The 20,665-nt window shown below is 35.0% G+C and overlaps 1 protein-coding gene across 1 annotated transcript; it reads left to right on the forward strand.

Moving 5' to 3' along the window:
• Positions 1-1,507: 1,507 nt before the first annotated feature.
• On the forward strand, positions 1,508-11,662 carry LOC125821623 (uncharacterized). Its single transcript, XM_049501037.1, has 4 exons — positions 1,508-4,862; positions 5,346-5,605; positions 7,124-7,717; positions 9,209-11,662. Exons 1-4 carry the CDS (start codon positions 1,563-1,565, stop codon positions 11,616-11,618), a joined length of 6,564 nt encoding a protein of 2,187 aa, XP_049356994.1. The 5' UTR covers positions 1,508-1,562; the 3' UTR covers positions 11,619-11,662.
• Positions 11,663-20,665: the final 9,003 nt, after the last annotated feature.

Consider the following 20,665-nt stretch of genomic DNA (forward strand, 5'->3'; position numbering starts at 1 on the left):
ATGAATTGACCTTTGTGTAATGCTTGGTTATGAGTTTTATGATGCCATGTGTGTATGTTGTGACTAGGAGAAGGTAATCACTCCTTGAACATAACTAAGTGTAGGGTTTGGTGATGTGATGTCTTATGCTTGGAAGTTAGGTTTCTAAGGAGTTTGGGAATGAAGACTTGGGGAGTCCTCATAGTTTCGGGATGAACCTACCTCGTACACTTATGTCATTATGTTTTTATGTTTTATGTCTTTAGACTTGTGTAAGGGTCGTGTCCCTAGTAATTATTATGTAAGGGTCGTGTCCCTAAGTTGTTATGAAAGAGTTGTTATTCTAAATGTTATAGATGATTTGAGACATAGTGTCATAGACTCTCTCTTATTTTATGAAGACTTGGATTGTAAAGAAAAGTTTTATATTTTCCGCTATTTTCACATGCTTTAATGTTCATGATATGCTAAGGGCTTGTATAAGACCTCCGAGAGGTTGAGTACGCCGTGTTACGACTAGGGGTTGCTCTTGTGTCGTTACAAAATTATACCATGTTGATGAGCTCAACGCGTAGAACAACTTTCGTCAAGAACTTAAGTCGAGTAAATCTATAATTTGGTTGATCCTAGAAGTGGGTTTTCTAAGTTTTCTGGTTATTCACCGAAAAAAATGAAAAAAAAAATCGAAGAACGATATATAAAAAGTTCCACCGACCTAGGGGACCCACCTCACGTGCCTGCCTGCGCAGTCTCGCAAAAACATGAATATCTCCCTATTCTGAAGTCGTATGAATGAACGGTTTGATGCGTTGGAAACTAGACTCATAGACCTTCGATTTTAATGGGTCGTGGGACCCATAAATCTTTATAGATTGGGAGAAAACCTCTGAAATATTTGACCCAAATTTCAGAGAAATCTTTAAAAAGGAACTTACGATAACTTTCACCAACTTTTATTTTGCGACTTACCTAACTTCAAAACTTGAGATACAACCCTTGAACACTTAAAATATGACATACCACATCATTCTTAATTTATTACTCACCCTCTTTGTCTTTCCACGAAGATACAGATTAACTTAGACGTTTCGAAAAGTTGGAGTGTTACACATCAATAGTAAATAATCATCATAACTAGCTATTACTATTGTCATTAGATATTACTATGACCCGTTACAATTATTAATTGTCATCACCAACTCCACAATCAATAACTATTGTTAATTACCATCACACTACTAATTACTATTCGTAATCACTACCATGACGTATCATAATCCCAAATCGACACTCACAATCATTATAATTATTTACTAATTCATATCTTAATATAAAATCATATTGAGACATTTAAGTCTTAATACACAGTTTACCAAAAAAATAATCTTAATACACATAAAATTTTATTGTAAAAAACAAACAACCCAAGAAAATAATACCCCTTTAATAAAAATAAACATAAAAAAACAAATGGGTGGAAGGGATAGTTTGGTGCAATTCTCCTTAAAGCCCTTGTTAAACCCCTAAGGATCTCTGCAACGACCGCCGCCGCCTCTCCGGCAAGAAAAATCTCCTTTTCTATTATGTCAGCTAAATGGAGAGCTTTACAGCATCGTCATCGTTATACGTACAGTGCCGTAATATTCCCCAAAAGTTTCGTTGAAGCACTTCAACAAACACCTTCTGTTCACTTCTACTCCGAACTACGACAGTTTGTCTCCTTAAACTCTACATACTCTCAGCTCAATCATGCCAAGAAACTCGCTTCATCTTTCTCTGAATTACTCTCAAATGTCAAAGCCGATGAAGAGTCAATTTCTACAGCTTCCAGACTTTACCTGGAGATTCTTTTGCTGGAGAATTCGCAGCCTCTGCATAGAACTTTATTATCCGTGCTTGTCAAGTGCAACAACTTTCATACCCTGATTCAAAACTGTTTCCGTCAACTTTGTGAGGAATATGGTGAAAATGGGAAGAGATTCTGTGTTTCTAGAGTTGCATTATCAATGATGAGCACCCCCAAGTTGGGTTACTTGGTCGAAATTGTTGACGAGTGTGCAGTTTTGGTTGGTTTGAATGTGGTTTTGGGGTTAAGCTCTGTATTGGCAGAGATCAATGATTGGTCTAGACCGTCACCAGTTGTTATGGAACAGTGCCAGGAAGCTCTTTCTTGTATGTATTACTTGCTTCAACGATTTCCTTCCAAGTTTGTTAATGCAGGTTCTAATGTTTTAGAGAGAATTTTGGTTATTGTTTTGAGTATTTTGAAATTGGAATCGTTTTCTAGAGATTGTCTAGTGGCGGCCGGGGTGAGTTTTTGTGTGGCTCTGCAGGTTTGTCTTAGCCCTCAAGAGCTTGGACTGTTTATCATGGGAGGAATTTTCAATCAGAGTTCCATTGTGTGTTCTAACCTTGCATTTAAGGATGTACTTGAGAAAATCCCATTAAAGGGCAATTTGGTTGATGAATTAAGTAAATTTTCATCATTGAGCAGACTTTGCTTGGTTAGAGGTATTTTAACTGCAGTCTCAAGGACAGTATTGAATACCGGGTTTGTTGTATCAAATGATAGCTTTGGTAGTGTTAGGGACTCTGGAGATAACAAGAAATCAATCAAAATGATCCTTTATGATGCAATTTTGCCTGAGCTTTGTAATTTTTGTGAGAATCCAATTGACAGTCACTTCAGTTTTCATGCTCTTACGGTAATGCAGATTTGCCTGCAGCAAGTAAAAACATCAATGCTAGATAAGAATGGAAGTCTTGAAGTAAATTATGATCCCATTTCTGAGGACATTGGTACACGATTATTGCAAATAGTGTGGAATAATTTGGAAGATCCTCTGAACCAAACAGTCAAACAAGTGCATCTTATATTTGATCTCTTCTTAGACATTCAGGCCAGTCTACACTGGGCAGAGGGTAGTGATACATTCAATTTGTTCACGAGAAAGGTTGCTTTTGATCTTCTTCGCCTGGGACCACGTTGTAAAGGAAGATATGTTCCTTTAGCATCCCTCACCAAGAGGCTGGGCGCAAGGACACTTCTAAGTATGAGCCCAGATCTATTGTTTGAAACAATAAAGGCATACATTGATGATGATGTGTGCTGTGCTTCAACGACATTTCTTAAGTGTTTCCTTGAGTGTTTACGTGATGAGTATTGGAGTAGTGATGGTATTGAAAATGGGTACAACAGTTTTAGGGGTCATTGCCTGCCTCCACTTTTGTCGGGCCTAGCTTCTGGACATTCAAGACTCCGCTCAAATCTTAACACCTATGCACTTCCAGTATTACTTGAACTGGATGTTGATGCTATATTTCTGATGCTCGCTTTTATTGGCATCAGATGTGGTTTGGACAATGGTGAAGTATTTCTTACTGAGCTGGATTTTAGGGGTGTGTCTCCTGTGCTTGAAGAACAAGTGGCTGTTTTAGTTTCATTGTTTAAGGTTTCTCGTTTTCTTGCTTTGCTGGAAGGGGATATTGATTGGTGCAAAGATTCTTTGTTGTCTCCGGAAGACGTGAAGCAGAACTTGGAAAACAAAGATGCTATTGTCTGCATCAAGGGGATTGAAATAAAGGTCCCAGAGAAATATCTGGTTTTGGCACTTACCCATATTGATGAGTCACTTCGGATTGATGCAGCAGAATCTCTGTTCATAAATCCAAAGACCGCAAGTTTGCCATCATCATTGGAACTCAGTCTGATGAAGGTAGCAGTTCCTTTGAACATGAGATGTTGCTCAACTGCTTTCCAGATGAAGTGGACAAGCTTATTTAGGAAATTCTTTTCTCGGGTTCGAACAGCATTGGAGAGGCAGATTAAGCAGGGAAGTTGGCAACCTCTTGCACGGAAAGACACAAGTAGAAATTCTGTTGCTAAAAGAACAGGGGATACGTTTGTAGACAGGGCAGATGAACTTTTTAACTTTATGAAGTGGCTAAGTTGCTTTTTGTTCTTTTCATGCTACCCCTCTGCTCCATATGAGAGAAAGATAATGGCAATGGAGCTTTTATTAATAATGCTAAATGTTTGGTCTATTGTGCTTCCTTCAGAAGGAACGGTTGATGCTGTTTCTCCTCAGTTCTCTCTTTATCCCTACAGTAAGGGGCTTCTTTTACCTGAATCAACTCTATTGCTGGTTGGATCAATTGTTGATAGTTGGGACCGACTTAGAGTGAGTTCTTTTCGTATTCTGCTGCATTTTCCTACTCCTCTTCCTGGAATTCATAGTGTGGACATGGTTAGTGAAGCAATTGTTTGGGCTAAGAAGCTAGTCTATAGTCCACGTGTCAGAGAAAGTGATGCTGGAGCTCTGACTTTACGACTCATATTCAGAAAGTATGTTTTGGAACTTGGTTGGGTTGTTAATGCCTCATCTAATGATGTATCTGCTCAACCACTGTCCAAGCTGCCAAGCGAGGAGAATAAGGTGTGTAAGTTTGCCCCTCCAGCAATAGAATATCTAAGATCACTGATTGATTGGCTGGATGCAGTAGTTCAGGATGGAGAGAAGGATCTTTCAGAAGCATGTAAGAACAGCTTTGTTCATGGTGTTCTGCTTACGCTTCGATACACATTTGAGGAACTTGACTGGGATTCTGATGCAATAGTCTGCAGTATATCTGAAATGAAAGGGGTATTGGAGAAGATTTTGGAGTTGGTCATGCGAATTACTTCGTTGGCCCTTTGGGTGGTATCAGCTGATGCTTGGTACTTACCTGATGATATGGATGAAATGGGTGATGATGCTCTTTTGTTAGAGGAGGTTCCTCATGAGATGGATGAGGCAGACAAGGAACAAAATACAACAGAGGTGCAGGAGGGCAGGCAAACTGAGCAGATAGTTATGGTTGGTTGTTGGCTTGCTATGAAAGAGGTATTAAGAATGACTAATTATCCCTTTTGTCAAAGTAGCTAACTATTTAATGAAACATTTCTTATGTCAATGGTTAAATTATGTCATCACTAATTCTTGTGCCATCATCATTCTTTTCCTTGCTGTTTTGTACTCAGGCCTAGTAACTTTGCAGTTCTTAGTTCAACTAATTGCAATAGAACGCATATTCTACCCTTCCCCTTCTATTGCAACCTTTGTGTGGCTAAAGAAGGAATGATAAATACTAGGTGATTTTTTCCCATTTTGGTTAAAGTTTAAACCTTGATGAGTTGAGTTTTTATGCACCGGTGCCGGTGGCAGGTAGTAGGTACTTGATGGAATACGCGAGAAGTGTGTGCAAGTTGTCCTGAAAACCACTATTATATAAAAGCAGAAGGAATCATAAATTGTAGTCAACTATATGAAGTTTGTATGCTTAAAATTTCCAGAAGAATTAATTTCTTTCCATCTACATTGCTTCAGGTGAGCCTTCTTTTGGGAACAATAATAAGAAAGGTTCCTTTGCCTACTTCAGATGTTTCAGAATCAGGTTCCCAAGTTGTTCATGAAACTGTCTTATCTAATACGACATCTGGCACAATGCTTGATGTGAAACAACTCGAGGTAATTGGCAACCATTTCTTGGAAGTCCTTTTGAAAATGAAGCATAATGGAGCTATCGATAAGACAAGGGCTGGATTTACTGCGCTTTGCAATCGATTGCTTTGTTCAAATGATGCAAGGTATGTGTACTGGATTCTATTATATCGGCAGTCATATTTTCTATATGCTTATTTGTTTTTGGCAGGAGTTCCAGTGCCAAAGCTGTAAGCGGTATTGTTACCATGGTTTAGCTTAAAATAATTTTAGAAATCTCTCTGAAGTCAGAAAACTGAAAGAAGCTGTTGTTTCACAGCGGACGTTTCCTTTACATCTATCTTCTTGTTAATTATCTGAAAATGGCAAATTCTCATTGTTTAACTAAGAATGACCAAATACTACGGGAGGAAGCTTGGGTAGATGGCTGGTGCAGACAGGCAGGGAAGCAGACGCCAAGAAAGTGGGAGAATCTAGTAGCAGTGATCAGCAAAGCCATCAGTGCTGCAACCCCTTCTAGGGTTATATTTCTTTGTCCTTAGGGTTTTCCCAATGTGGAAAGGGGAAAAATAGAAATAATAAATTGGAAAGGGAATTCTCCAGTCCATTGGGTTTGCAAACTAGAGAGCTTGGTATCAGAGAGATTAAGTTCTGCTCATGGCATTAGTGAGCTTAAAATTAATGAGATTGAGCTCAGCTTGTTTCCCTTCTTGAGCAGCATAAAAATTTTGTGAGGCTGAGTATCTTGTATGTTGTAAAGCAAAAAAAAGCAAGCATCTAAAGGAAAAAGAGAGCCAAAAAAATTACACTTCAATACTTGCTTCGAGTCGATGCAGTTGGTGACATCTTAAAGGTGTTCGATTCCTCTTATAATGCTACCTCTTAGTGAAGATTGGAATTGTACTTTATCTTTGGTTGTTTGAAGATTCATGTTGCAACAAGTGTTTAGTGAGGTCATATGCAAGATTTATCTTAAGTTGATTCTTTTAGAACTCATTTTCACGCAATCGTGAGCAACTCACAGGAAAAAGGAAATATCTGAATATGTACTGTGGAGTAATTTTATCTTTTGTTTGCTCTGTGACAGAGGTATTGACATGCACTCAGTAGATAAAGCATTCTTGATAACTCATTTGCTACTTTGTTATTGTTATTTAGGTCTATCATTTATTCTTTTCTTTCGATTTTCTGTTTCTTTGGCTATACCAATTTATGGCTATTTTTTTCCAACTTCATCCCTCCCTTTGCATTGTCCCTTCAAGGAAAAAAACTAAATTAGAAAAAAAGAATATTGCAGATGCACAAAATTGAAAACAAAAATTGTAACAGGGTTTATAGGTGGAGTAACAGTAAAAACTATAACACTGCCGCTCTCCTATTTAGATCATCTGAAAAAATGATACTTTCTTTTTGGCACCATTTCTCCAGCATGCTAACCTTTTTATTTGAAAGCTGACTACTGATTTTGTCTGTTGAAAGTAGCTTCTAGCAGATAACTGCTGATTCTTTTGAGGACTAGGAAATTGATGGATTTGAATCAGTACAGATATTGCACTTGATGATGTTGGACTTTCATTGTTAGGATCATAGCAGAGAAGTTCACAACAAAGATAATAGACATGCATTCTGAATCCATTTGCTAAGGTTGCTTTTCTTTTTTCCAGACTTTGTAAGTTGACTGAGTCTTGGATGGAGCAACTTATGGAACGAACAATAGCCAAGGGTCAAACTGTGGATGATCTCCTAAGGAGAAGTGCTGGGATTCCTGCAGCATTTATTGCCTTTTTCCTTTCAGAGCCACAGGGCACACCAAAAAAGCTTTTGCCAAGGGCATTACGGTGGTTAGTAGATGTGGCTAATAAGTATTTAACAGATCATACTGAAGAAAATAGTTTCAGTGATGATACCTGCAATGGTTTTGTGGAGGCTGGTCCAGCTACTTTTTCTATAATTGCATCTGATATTTATGATGCTGAAAGGATCTCGAAGATTCGAGATGAGGGTGTCGTTCCTACTGTGCATGCTTTCAATGTTCTTAAAGCTGCTTTTAATGATACCAACCTAGCAACTGATACATCAGGTTTTTCTGCTGAGGCTTTGATTATCTCGATACGTTGTTTCTCTTCTCCACACTGGGAGGTACGGAACAGTGCTTGTCTTGCTTATACTGCCTTGGTTCGTCGCATGATTGGATTTCTTAACGTGCACAAGCGGGCATCAGCCAGGCGTGCTATAACTGGGATTGAATTCTTTCATAGGTATAACACGATGGGTCTCTTTTGATTTTTATATATCATAATTTTCTATGCTTTGTGTTATGTGCCTCTATTTGACTATCTATAGTTATCTATATGCTATCTTAATTTCTTTGGACCTTGGATCACATGCTTCTGCCAAGTTATGATTTATATTCATTGGATGGTTGTATTGTCCCTTGCTATTGAAGGAGAAGCTTGCTTTTCAAATTTGAAGATCAGATAAAAATCTTCTTGCTCATCAAAACCTTATCACTTGGTGCAATCATGCTCGTTGAGAATATCAAAGTCTTATCACTTGGAGCAATCATGCTCGTTGAGACTATTTCTCAAATTATGGCTCATCACTTGATTGCTTGCCCATGCCCACATTGATTTACTTGTTGCTTGACAGCACAGTAGAATGAAGTGGATGTAACTCATATCAGTTAACTAGTTATCTTTTTGTATATAAATGATGTCAACAACTATGCTTCAGTCTCTAGTAAGTTGGGGATGATTATATGATTTCACATTGATCATATTTTTCCATTTGACGTCAACTCAATGTCATCATCAAAAAAATAATAAAAATTAAAGTTAAATAAATTGAATATAATATAAATAATAATTGGCCACAAAAGAACCTTTTGTGGTACTCATCATATGCTTTCTCTAGGTCAATGAATACCATGTGTAGATCTTCATTCCTTTTCGCACTAAATTCTCAATAGTTTTGTCATCACTCTTGTCGTTTGTACGACTCTTGACTTGAATGCCGCGATTGTTTGCACAACTTTGAATATCTCATTTGTTATAAATTGGGAGGCTTTGCTTTTTTACTTGGAGGAATCATTCATACATTGAAGTTTGAACATGCTCACCCCCCCCCCCCCCCCCTCTTCCCCAAAATAATCTCAAGTCAATCCCCACCGCTGGTCTAAAACTTGTTTGCTTCTTTTTTTTTTCTGTGTTAGGCTTTAAATTTGGGGATTGAATTTTCTACTTTTTTTGTTGGCTTGACATGTATATCTGAACCAATACTTAGTTGATTGCATTTTTCATGTATCTTGCATTTTTCTGAAGTGTGGACCAAACATTTGATTGAAAAACTGAATCTGTAGAAATGATGAAGCCATCATAATCATTATTTCTGACTTCTGGATATTCTGTTCTTATGTCCACTAGTTGTTATATTTATGATTAGGATTTGATGCAATGTCTTGTTTTAAGGAAACCACATTTATTTGCTTGTACCGAAACAGATGCTCTAATCATTTCCTGACTATTCATCTTGTAGGTACCCTCCCTTGAATTCTCTCTTATTTATTGAACTAAAATTTAACAGTCATCAATAATCATTATTTCGGAATTCTGGAGATTCTGTTCTTAGGTCCACTGTGTTATGTTTATAGTTATTTATGAAACATTGTCTTGTTTTATGGAAAACAAATTTATTTGCTTGTTACCAGAATAGACATTCTCTAGTCATTTTCCTGACTGCTCGTCTTGTAGGTACCCTCCCTTGCATTCATTCTTATTTAATGAGCTGAAAATTGCAACGGAGTCACTTTTAGATGGATCATCTGAACATTTAAGGTCCAACCTTGCTAAAGTTGTTCATCCCAGCTTATGTCCAATCCTGATTCTCTTATCTCGACTCAAGCCTTCTCCAATTGCAAGTGAAGCTGGTGATCCCCTGGACCCTTTCCTTTTCATGCCATTCATCAGGAAATGCTCGGTCCAGAGCAATTTGCGTATTCGTGTTCTCGCATCCAGAGCTCTAACAGGTCTAGTGTCTAATGAAAAACTTCCGCTAGTTCTCCTAAATATTGCCTCTGAGTTACCTGGCACTGGGGAGCGCGTTGTGAATTCTGATTTGCCTATACCATCCAATAGAGTTAATTGTTCTTTCAATTCACTTCATGGGATGTTATTGCAGTTGAGCTCTCTTCTAGACACAAACTGCAGAGATCTACCTGATGTTTCCCAAAAAGATAACATTCTTGCTGAACTAATTCATATTCTTGCTTCACGCTCATGGATTGGGAGTCCTGAGCAATGTCCATGCCCAATTATCAACAGCTGCTTTTTGAAGGTGCTAGATAACATGCTGGGTGTTGCCAGAACATGTCAAATGAGCAAAAATATTGATGTCATTTGGGAACTCCTTTGGAGGTCATCTTCAGTATGTTTAGATTTAGGAGTGGTTTGTGCACCCGCATATTTTGATCCAACTACCTCAGAACTTCGGAAACAAGCTGCATGCTCATATTTCAATTGTGTTTATCAAGCATCTAAAGAAGCTGCTGAAGAGTATCTGTTAGTACCATCCAAAGGCCCTCCTGGTTCAAACTTATCAATGATATCTGTAAATGAAATTTCTTTCAGCAGATTCAAGGAAAGGCTAATACGTTCTATCTCTGACACTTCATATGAAGTTCGGATTGCAACATTGAAGTGGTTTCATTTATTTCTCAAGACACCAGAATATAGTGAGATAAAGAGAAGTTGCTTGACCAGCATCGATCTCCAGACCACTGTGATGAAACTTTTAACTTTGGACAATAACCATAAATGTTTGAATTACATTCTGAAGATTATCTACAGCTGGAGTTTGCAGGAGTATCAGAATAATGGAGAAGAATATTATCCTAAATTTTTTGGTGATATGGATAGCCAGTCCGTGCTCCAGTTTTGGGACAAGGTGGTTTCCTTGTACAAGGTCACTAGGCGATCAAAGACTCGAGAGATGCTTCTTTGTTGCATGGGGGTTTGTATTAAACAATTTGCTGGGTCACTAAGTAGTTCAGTTGTAGGCTTGCAAGATGTCAAAGTTGGTGAAGTCAGCCACCATGATCCATCTGATATGTCTAAATTATCTGTCTTTTACGAGTGCATCAGCTATTATGTTGACCTAATTGAACGACACAGTGATGCATCAGAGCCTGTAAACATGCGTAGGGCGGCTGCAGAGTCTATGATAGCATCTGGCTTATTGGATCAAGCCGAGGTTATTGGTCCTTTAGTCTACAATAACCAAATTCCTGATGGCAATTTGTGTTCCTGTTTCAAGCAAGAAATGGTGGTTAATATATATGCCCATAAAGTCCTGGATTTATGGTTTTCATGCATTAGGCTTCTTGAGGATGAAGATGAGAGTCTTAGGAAGAAACTTGCCCTGGATGTCCAGAATTGTTTTACATCTAAAAGTTCTGAAAGAAGCTTCCTGACAGGAGTGGTCCCAAGCCAAGTAGAACAAGTGATTGAGAAGAGCTTCAATCATCTTTCATCAATTTTTAGTCACTGTCTTGACTACCTTGATTTCCTTTGCCGCATGGTTCTTGATTCTGCTAACCATGCTTGTGTTATTTCTGAAGGAGATCTTATCAAACGTGTCTTTGACAAGGAGATTGACAACCATCATGAAGAAAAACTTTTGATCTGCCAGATATGTTGTTCTCACTTGGAGAAGCTTCCAACCTCAAAGTTCTCATCAGGTGAATGTGGTGACATACATGATGTGAGGGACTTTTTGCAGAACTGGAGGAGGCGGTTTGCGCAGAAGTTAGTATTATTTGCCAAAGATTATGTTGCTGCACAGGGAGGATTTGATTGGATTGGTGGGGTTGGTAACCACAAAGATGCTTTCTTACCTCTCTATGCAAATTTACTTGCCTTTTATGCCTTATCAAACTGTGTATTTAATGGGAAACCAGAGGATAGAAAGTCTATGCTCCCTGAAGTTGAAGAAATTGGTGAGGCCATACAACCATTCCTTACAAACCCATTAATCTCTAATTTATTGTTATTAGTAGTTAAGTTGCACAACAAAATGATCAGTGAAGGTTCGTGTGATTTGATCGAAAAGACTACTGATGAGTCAGCGTGGGATGCGTTTGATCCTTATTTTCTTTTAAGGTGAGACTCAATTGTATACTGCTAATTGATGTGTAAAACTGTTGTGATGGTTGTGATTCTTTTGGGGGAGTATAATTATGGTGATTCCTATTGGTGTATATTTTTTTTCTGTGATGATTATAGTTTATTTTACTCCAATGGAAGCCCCTATTTTGGCAGGCATTCCCCCTTGAAGTTCAACTATTATTGATGCATTAAAAAGTCTAAATGCTCTTTTTTTTTTAATTGTTTCAAAGTAGAAAATGATTCAAACAAAGTTTTCCCATTACGTTTTTCCTTTGATAGGATAGACTGGCTAATTTGGGTTACTATGTTTTGGATACAAAATCTATATAAAGGGGGATTTAAGACAAGGCGATGTGGTATCACTCTGATGACTTTCATTCATATTTATCTTTTTTTTTCTTTTTTCTTTTTGGACATTTTTCCTACCTAAAATTACCTAGATATAATTTTTCATATTTTTTTTAAATATAAATCTGTCATTAAAAGCTTTTAATGACATTAACCTCGATACGATGTCTACATCTCTTGAGTTTCTTATCTTTATTATTTTTTTAACTTATCTAATGATGCGGGAGTGGAAGGGAAACAATTTAATTAAAGAAAAAAAAATCAGCTGGCAAATTTTCTAAATGAAGTGACTTTTCTGTGAATCTCCACTCTTATTGTATCATTTTTCTTATAGTTATTAGAAGTAATTATTCAATTATGTGTATTAAATTGTAAGTATCTGATTTGTTGTTTATTTTTTTGACGTTTCCAATACAAATATCAAATGCTTCAACAAATGTTTCACAAGTTTGCAGAGAAGTTTTGCTAGCTTAAATATTGATTTGTTATTGACTTATTGTTCATATATAACTTTCACGTCACTTTTTTTTTTTTTTTTTTGTGTGTGTGTTGTACATGAATCATAAATGCTCGTTATGACAATCCGACAACATGAATCATAAATGCTCGTTATGATAATCCTATATTACAAGTATTTTCTATTAATTATTTTCTTTTATATGGTAATTTTTTTGATCAAGAACGTCTTATACTTTGTTGGATTTTAACAAGAGATTTGTGATCATTGAGTAAAGCATACCATTTGCATTTGATTTGAATTTGTGAAAGAGATCGCTTGGATATTTCCCTAAACCAACCTAGAAATAAATCGGAGGAAACCATAACATGGGAAATGACCAATTATTTTTTACTAGTAATTTTTATTTTCCGGCATTTCTCTTTTACTCTGTCCATTTAAATTTATTTAACAATATACTTTTTTTTCTTTATTTGAGGTGTATGTATATATGCAATTTATTTTTATATGGTAAAAACTATGATAAAAAATGATCTTATACTTTGAGGAATTTTACCAAGAAATTAATTGTTTGATTTGAATCTGTGAAGGCAACCCAACCCAGAAATGGATCGAAGGAAACCACAACATGGGAAATAGTTAATTATTTTTCATTACTTTTTATTTTTTGTCATTTCTCTATTTTATTCTGTCCAATTAAATTTATATAATAATATTCTTTTTTTCCTTCTTTATTTAAGGTGTATATATATAACTCTGAAATTTATATAAGAGATTTAGGAAATAGGGCTGCGGAATATGCTATCAAATTGCATGTGAAGTGTACTTTATTGACGATTAGATTAGATTGTTGTGTAGTTATGAAGAAGGAAATATGAGTATTTGAGATTTGTATGCCTGTTGGAGAATGATAAGGATGAAGATGAGAAAGAATTCTAATAAATAAAGTTTAATTTTTTTAGTGTGAAGTAAACCACAATTCACAGAGCAGTATCATAATTTTAGAGAAGTTAATTATTTAAATAGTCATTAAGTTTTGAAAAATTCCTTTGAATATGATTTTTAATGTGGTAAGACATTTCTAAACATGAAAAATAATTTAATGCATTTTAAAAAAAAATGAAGACTGTAATTTTGATTAAGTTTGATGAATTAAATAAAGTTGAATGATATTATTGTCCTAAATGAAATAAAAATGGTATTCGAAAGAAATTCTCAAAACTTGTACATCAATTTAGAAAATTAACTCTATTTTAAAATGACAACTTCAATAAATTTGACAGTAAGTTGTTGAAAATAAGAAATTATATTTATATTAAGAAGTATCCTTATAATCGATACTTGAGTTTGAATTATTTTTTGATTAATAAAAAAATTGACGTGACTACAACATATTATCCTATACTCCCTCTGTCCCAATTTATGTGACTCACTTTTCTTTTTAGTCAGTTCAAAAAAGAATGACACATTTCCTTATTTGGTAAATATTTAATGACATTATCCCTATGTTACCCTACTTGAATCTCATTATTTCAATAGTTGCACTCTTTTAATTTAAAGAAAAAGGTCAATAAAATGCAGTAAAGTACAAAAACTTTTCTCTTTTTCTGACCGTCAATAGTATTTTTAATACCTCTTTCAATACTTTGTCATATCCTTTTCTTTCTTTTCACCACTTTATCATATAATCTTTCTTTTACACTATTGATAGAATTGTGAAGTCACAAAACGTGAATATAATTTTATTTTTATTTTTAAAAATTAAAGAATGTAGAATCAAAAGTTGTCCTCAATTAAAAAGAACTTTGATTAGTGTTTCTTCTTTTTTCTTTAGTTAAAATTCACAATAAAAATAAAATGAAAATTTTCAAATATAAACTTCCTGAAGTAAAATTTTCTTACATTTACCAAATGACAATTTTATTTCAACATGTTGAATTTACAACGCCCCAGCAAAAACTTTAAACTATTTCAAAAGTAAATTACACATTGCAAGATTTTAACATAAACATTAAACTATCCAAAAATAAAATTAAATTTGCAAAGTTCTAATCTAAACATCAAAATGTACAAAAAAAAACACAAGTTATTTTAATACTTGTAATCCCATCACTGTTGAAGTAGAGCTAAAGCTTGATTAACAGTACCAACATCACAGCGAACTTGAAGCGGGAGATCTCTTTCTCTTTCTAGTCTTTCTTTGTTCATATGAGGCACTTTGTAGTTATCATCACCGCTATCTTTCATCACCTCATTCATGCAACATTGCAAAGTTAAAAATATATGATTGTTACGTTCTACTTTCATTTCATTGAAGGATATTTCAACAACTTCCACTTGTTCATCAACATTTGAAGGAGCATTTTGATATTGAAGAGACAAAATTGCTCTAAAAAGCCAAGGTCCAAAACGTTAAGATCAGGACTATTAGGGGGTTGAAAGCATAACTTCATATCAAATCCATCCCGTTGAGAGGCTTCCATGAATTTCAAATCATTAACACCAATATATAGTCTTGCATTATCTTGTTGGATGAAAATGGGTGCACTTGACGTTGAAGCTGACCATTTTAATCGCATGGATGGAAGAACTTTCTCGATAAAACAAGCTCTTGTGATATATTTAGTCACAGATAAAATTGATTTTGTTTCGATAGTTTCTGCTATTCGATTTTTTCTATCCCGCTTGGCTGGTTCCTTAACTACAAACGATTAAATTCCTATTTTTTCCGAAAATCACTCAACTCCATTAGCATCAAATCTAGGACGTGCAACAACTGTCATAAACATAACTTTTGTGATAGAATTTTTACTTTTGCAAGAACGATATGAATTAGACTCTTATTCTTTGGGAAAAAGATAATACCTTTCAGATTTTTTCAATAAGTAAAACCATTTTTCATTGATATGGACATAATTAAACATATCTATAAACAAGGGATTTGAGAAGTGTACCCTGATCAATCATTGAGAGGCAAAATCGAAGTCTCACCTTTTTGTTTTCTTCGATCAAGTGTGGTTTGATGGCGTTGGTGTGTGACCTAATTGCACCTTCTTTCACACGTCAAAAAACTGTTGATTTGGTCATATTTATTACAAAAGAAAGAGATTGAATATTTGTTTGATGACATAGGGGAATTTCTTTGAATTAATTGATATCGACTTGTATGCGTTTTGTCCTAACTCTGCCTACAAGATTAGTAGAAACATGTAAGAATTAAACAAAAAGTGGTATAGGATTTGTGCACCTTTGATTGTTGTAGCGGAATGAAATTGATGAATTGAATAATTTGCTCCAAATCCAACTTTGAATCTCAAGGAAACAAAGTGTAATCCACAAACTGAATATCCTGTTGGATTGTTTGATGTCAATCTTAAGAAATTAATGGCCTGTTATTTTTCATTTTTTTTTCCTGATATTTTTCTCTCCCTTTTCTTGAAACGTGACGTACTATTTTAAAGGGAGTGGATGTTACGGTTAAAATCATGTAACCGTTCCCACTCATTTTCAAAATAGTATTTATCTTCTTTTTTCTAAAACTTTATTGTGTCGGGTCGGGTTGGGTTAGATCCACATGGTGATTCATGACCCAAAAAAAACTTATATCATCCACTTCGCACATGGTTGACAAGACCCAAGGCAATTCGACAACAATTAGTCACCCAATTTCATACAATAAACAGTTCGTGTGATCCGTGAGCATTAAGAGCTTACCTATTAGGTTTTACATGCTCAGTATAGGTATCCAATCACATATGGAAAAAATTCACTACTAATATGAGGACACTAATACTCACAATACCCTGGAATTCTTTCACTACTTCAGTAGTTACTTATTCGATCCCTCATCCCCTTAAAAAGGTGAACTTGAGTTCGTGTTTAACTTTATATACACAATTACACTCGAGTGTAATAGCCGACTTGTGTATACAAGTTAAATTATTCATTTTAATCATCTTCCCTTTCTACTCGAATCTATCTATTCCATATCAACTGATTTCCTAGACAAATATCGCATTGATGAATCACTCATGGCTATTAATAACACGCTAAAGTAGCAAAACTGATCGAAACTTCAAGAAACAGTAAAAGGTCAAAGGTATTCCAATGAAAAGTTAATTTAACTTTTCGGTGTCTCACACAATGAAGAAGCAGGGAACCATTCTTTCATTAACCCATTGATCGCTTAACACACATGGTATGATACACATGGTACGATGTTCTCACCTTATATTGGCACGTGTGTCCCATTCTTTTATCATTCAAACATCGTACAGATCTTGGTCTAGACACCTCTAGATGTCTAACCCGAGCTTCTCTTTACAATGATCCTCAAGCTAATTTTCTTAGAGAAACTCTTATCTGGCTCATAAAACAAGTCATATATGGTGGTGAAACTCATCTCTTTATGTTCCTCGACGTAAGAGGCAATTACTCGTATGAGAGAGCCAATCTCACGACTTATTCGACACATTATTTCTTACAAATGTCATGCATATTATATTTGAACATAAATTCAATAGTATTATATATAAGAGAATATTATAACAATCAAATTATTTTACAATACTGAAATATCATCAAATCATACGCAAACCTAAAGCCTTAACATGTTTTTCAAACAAGTCTCTAGAGATGACCTTCGTAAAAAGGATCAACTATCATGTCACGTGTAGGAATGTATTGTAAAGTTATTTCTCCACTTACCACTACATCTCTCACAAAGTTATACTTGATGTCAATATGTTTGGTCTTGCTGTGATACTTAGGATCCTTCGTGTATGCGATAGCTGCTTGACTATCACAATATAGAATCATGAGACCCTTAGAATTATTTACAATACTCAAATGCTCAAAGAATCTCTTTAGCCAAACAACTTATTGTACTGAAGATGCACAAGCCACAAGTTCAGATTCGATGGTTAAAAGAGTTGTACAAGTTTGCTTCTTACTTTTCCATGAAATAGCATCACCATTTAGTAAGAAATCATAACAGGATGTTGATTTTCCATCATTCCAGTCACCAACCCAATCAACATCTTTATAACATCTTATCAACAAATTAGATCCACTATAACACAATGTATGATCCGCAGTCTCCTTCAGGTATCATAATATTCTCTTTACTGCTTTCCAATGATCTCTTCCAGGATTAAATTGATACCTGCTAACCAGACTCACGACATAACAAATGTTTGGGCGAGTACATATCATAACATACATCAAACTCCGACATCATTAGAATAAGAAACTCAAGACATGTCTTCCTTTTCTTTTTCAGTATTTGGACACATTTCAAGGCTTAATGTTTCACCCCTTGCTACATGAGTATCCATGGATTTGCAACTATTCATTCAAAAATGTTCCAATATTTTCTTCATATAAGTTTCTTGAGATAAACTCCAAAAATTCTTGGAACGATCTATTTGGATCTTAACACCCAATATATAGTTTGCTTCACCCATATCTTACATATCAAATGATTTTGAAAGCCATGTCTTGACAATTTTCACATACTCCAAATTATTTCCAGCTAATGAAATATCATCTACGTAAAGAGAAAGAATTACAAAATTTCCATTGGACTTTTTCACATAGATGCAATGGTCTTCATCGATCATGGTGAAATCAAATGACATCACCTCCTTATGAAATCTTAGATACCATTGCCTTGATGATTGCTTTAGGTCATAAATTGATCTTTTCAATTTACAAACTTTCTTTTCTTGACCTTTAACAACAAAACCTACTGGTTGTTCCATGTAGATTTTCTCGTTTAATTCTCCGTTGAGAAAAGAGGTCTTCATATCCATTTGGTGTAATTTTAGATCTAAAAGTACAACAATAGCTAAAAGTAATTGTATGGATGTAAACTTTACAACTGGTGAAAAAGTTTCCTCATAGTCTATTTCAACTTCTTGAGTAAAACCTTTTGCCACCAATTGTGCTTTGTGTCTTTCTATTGACCCATCCGATTTATGTTTAACTTTAAGAATTAATTTATTCCCAATAGCTTTACGTTCCTTAGGAAGGTCTACTAGATCGCAGTCTTTGTTAGGTTTCATGGACTCTAATTCTTCTTTTATCGTTTTTAACTATTCATCCCTTTCAGGGCTCGATAAGACCTCAGTTACAGAATTAGGTTCATCCAATTCTGTAGGAGATACCAAGAAAACATAATCCTAAATCTCATAAGTTCGTTTGAGTACACCTTTTCTTGTACTTTTACGTATTTGAAGTTCAGATTCCTCTATAGGATTTTGGGATTCATAATTCCCACTTGGAACATGAATCATTTCTTGATTCATTGAATTATCAAGTATGTTTGACAACATTACCTAATCTTTTAAATTCAACATTTCGTAGAGAGGCTCAACTTCATCTAGTTCACCCTTTTTGGGAAAATAATTTTCCAAAAATCTGACATCTCGTGATACGATTTCACTAATACTTCCATTCTCCAGTTCATCGATGAACACATACCTTTTGGAGTGTTCATAGTACCGTATAATGATACATTTATTTCCTTTTGGACTTAGTTTATCAAACTCACCAAAACAATCCTAAATGTATGCTATACAACCCCACGATCGTAGATCATTCAGGTTTGTTTTATGACCAGTCCAAAGTTCATAAGGAGTGGAAGTGACTGATTTAGAAAGCATTTTGTTCAATATGTAAGCTGCAGTCAATAATGCATCTCTCCAGAAAGAGATATACGAATTTGTCTGTGCCATCATTGATCTTGTCATGTCTAATAATGTTCTATTTCTTTTTTCAGCTATACCATTTTGTTGAGGTGTATTAGAAATAGTTAACTTTCTGATAATACCCTTCTCAATACATAATTCTTTAAACTTTTTTGACAAATATTCACATCAGCTGTCAGTTCTTAAAGCCTTTATGCTTTTATCTATTTGATTTTCAACTTCATTCATATATCTTTTAAAGCACTCAAGTGCTTCAAATTTATGACAAATCAAATATACATAACCAAAGCGCGTGAAATCATCAATAAATGTAATGAAGTATGTAGCACCAGACCTTTCCCTCACATTCAATGGACCACAAATATCAGAATGAATTAATTAAAGTGGTAACTCAGCTCTCTTAGCATTTCCAAATGTTTTACACGTAATCTTTCCAGCAAGACAATTTTCACAAGATGACAAATAAATTTTGGTGAAAGAACCTAAATGTCCTTCTTTTGCCAACCTATTCATTCGATCTTTCCCAATGTGACCTAATCTTTCATGCCATGTAATAACGTAACAACAATATCATTGCTACTTGAATAACATGTCATTGCACAATGGTCAACATAATAGTCATAAGTTGAAGAATTACAATTTGAAACGATAAAATTGTCATAACTATTATAAAATATAAGCAATATACTACAAATAATATAGAAACAAGGTATGGAGAGTAGAATGTAGAGATCATCTTATTCAAATGTCTTCTTGTCTCATATGTGTGTCTTACAATGGTGAATGAACAACCCTATTTATAGGTTGAGAAATCACTCCAAGAGTCACCATATTAAGTATCATAATAAATAGATATATTCTTATAAAAAAAAGGTTCATAGAACCTAGGGAATACACATAGATGATAAGTGTAAGTTTATGGATAAACTCAATGGACAATCCACTTAGTTCAATGAATTTATAACATTCCCCCTTGGATGTCCATAGATATTGTGCCTCATTAAAATCTTACTAGAAAAAACCCAATGGGAAAAAGCCTAATAAAGGAAAAAGAGTACACACATCTCATAATACGCTTTGAGTGCCGCCTCATTAAAAAACTTACCAGGAAAACCCAATTGGGACAAAATCATGGTTAAGGAAAATAGTACAACGCGTATTTCACTCCCCCTGATGAAAGCTTTACTTGATATCTCGAAGATGACACATTCCAATCTTATCTCAATTTCTCAAATGTTGATGTTGGCAATGCCTTAGTGAATAAATCTGTAAGATTATCACTTGAACAGATCTTTTGAACTTTTATCTCACTATTTTGTTGAAAATCATATGTGAAGAAGAACTTTGGTGAAATGTACTTTGTCCAGTCTCCTTTGATGTATCCTTACTTTAATCGAGCTATACATACATCATAATCTTCATACATGGTGGCTAGAATATCTCTTTTCAAAGAAAAATCACACAGTTCCCGATATCTACATAACCAATAATTTGTATGTGCACCCATTGCACTAATACATGATTATTTTT

This window comes from Solanum verrucosum, unplaced genomic scaffold, assembly GCF_900185275.1.
Source record: "Solanum verrucosum unplaced genomic scaffold, falcon-dt-bn FXZP01000270.1, whole genome shotgun sequence".
NCBI lineage: Eukaryota > Viridiplantae > Streptophyta > Magnoliopsida > Solanales > Solanaceae > Solanum > Solanum verrucosum.

Bases quoted from the DNA above. Each gene is read 5' to 3' on its own strand.
- LOC125821623 (XM_049501037.1), top strand. From the start codon at position 1,563: ATGTCAGCTAAATGGAGAGCTTTACAGCATCGTCATCGTTATACGTAC. The intron at 4,863-5,345 runs GTATTAAGAATG...ACATTGCTTCAG, and splicing joins GTTGGCTTGCTATGAAAGAG to GTGAGCCTTCTTTTGGGAAC. The intron at 7,718-9,208 runs GTATAACACGAT...CTCGTCTTGTAG, and splicing joins GGGATTGAATTCTTTCATAG to GTACCCTCCCTTGCATTCAT.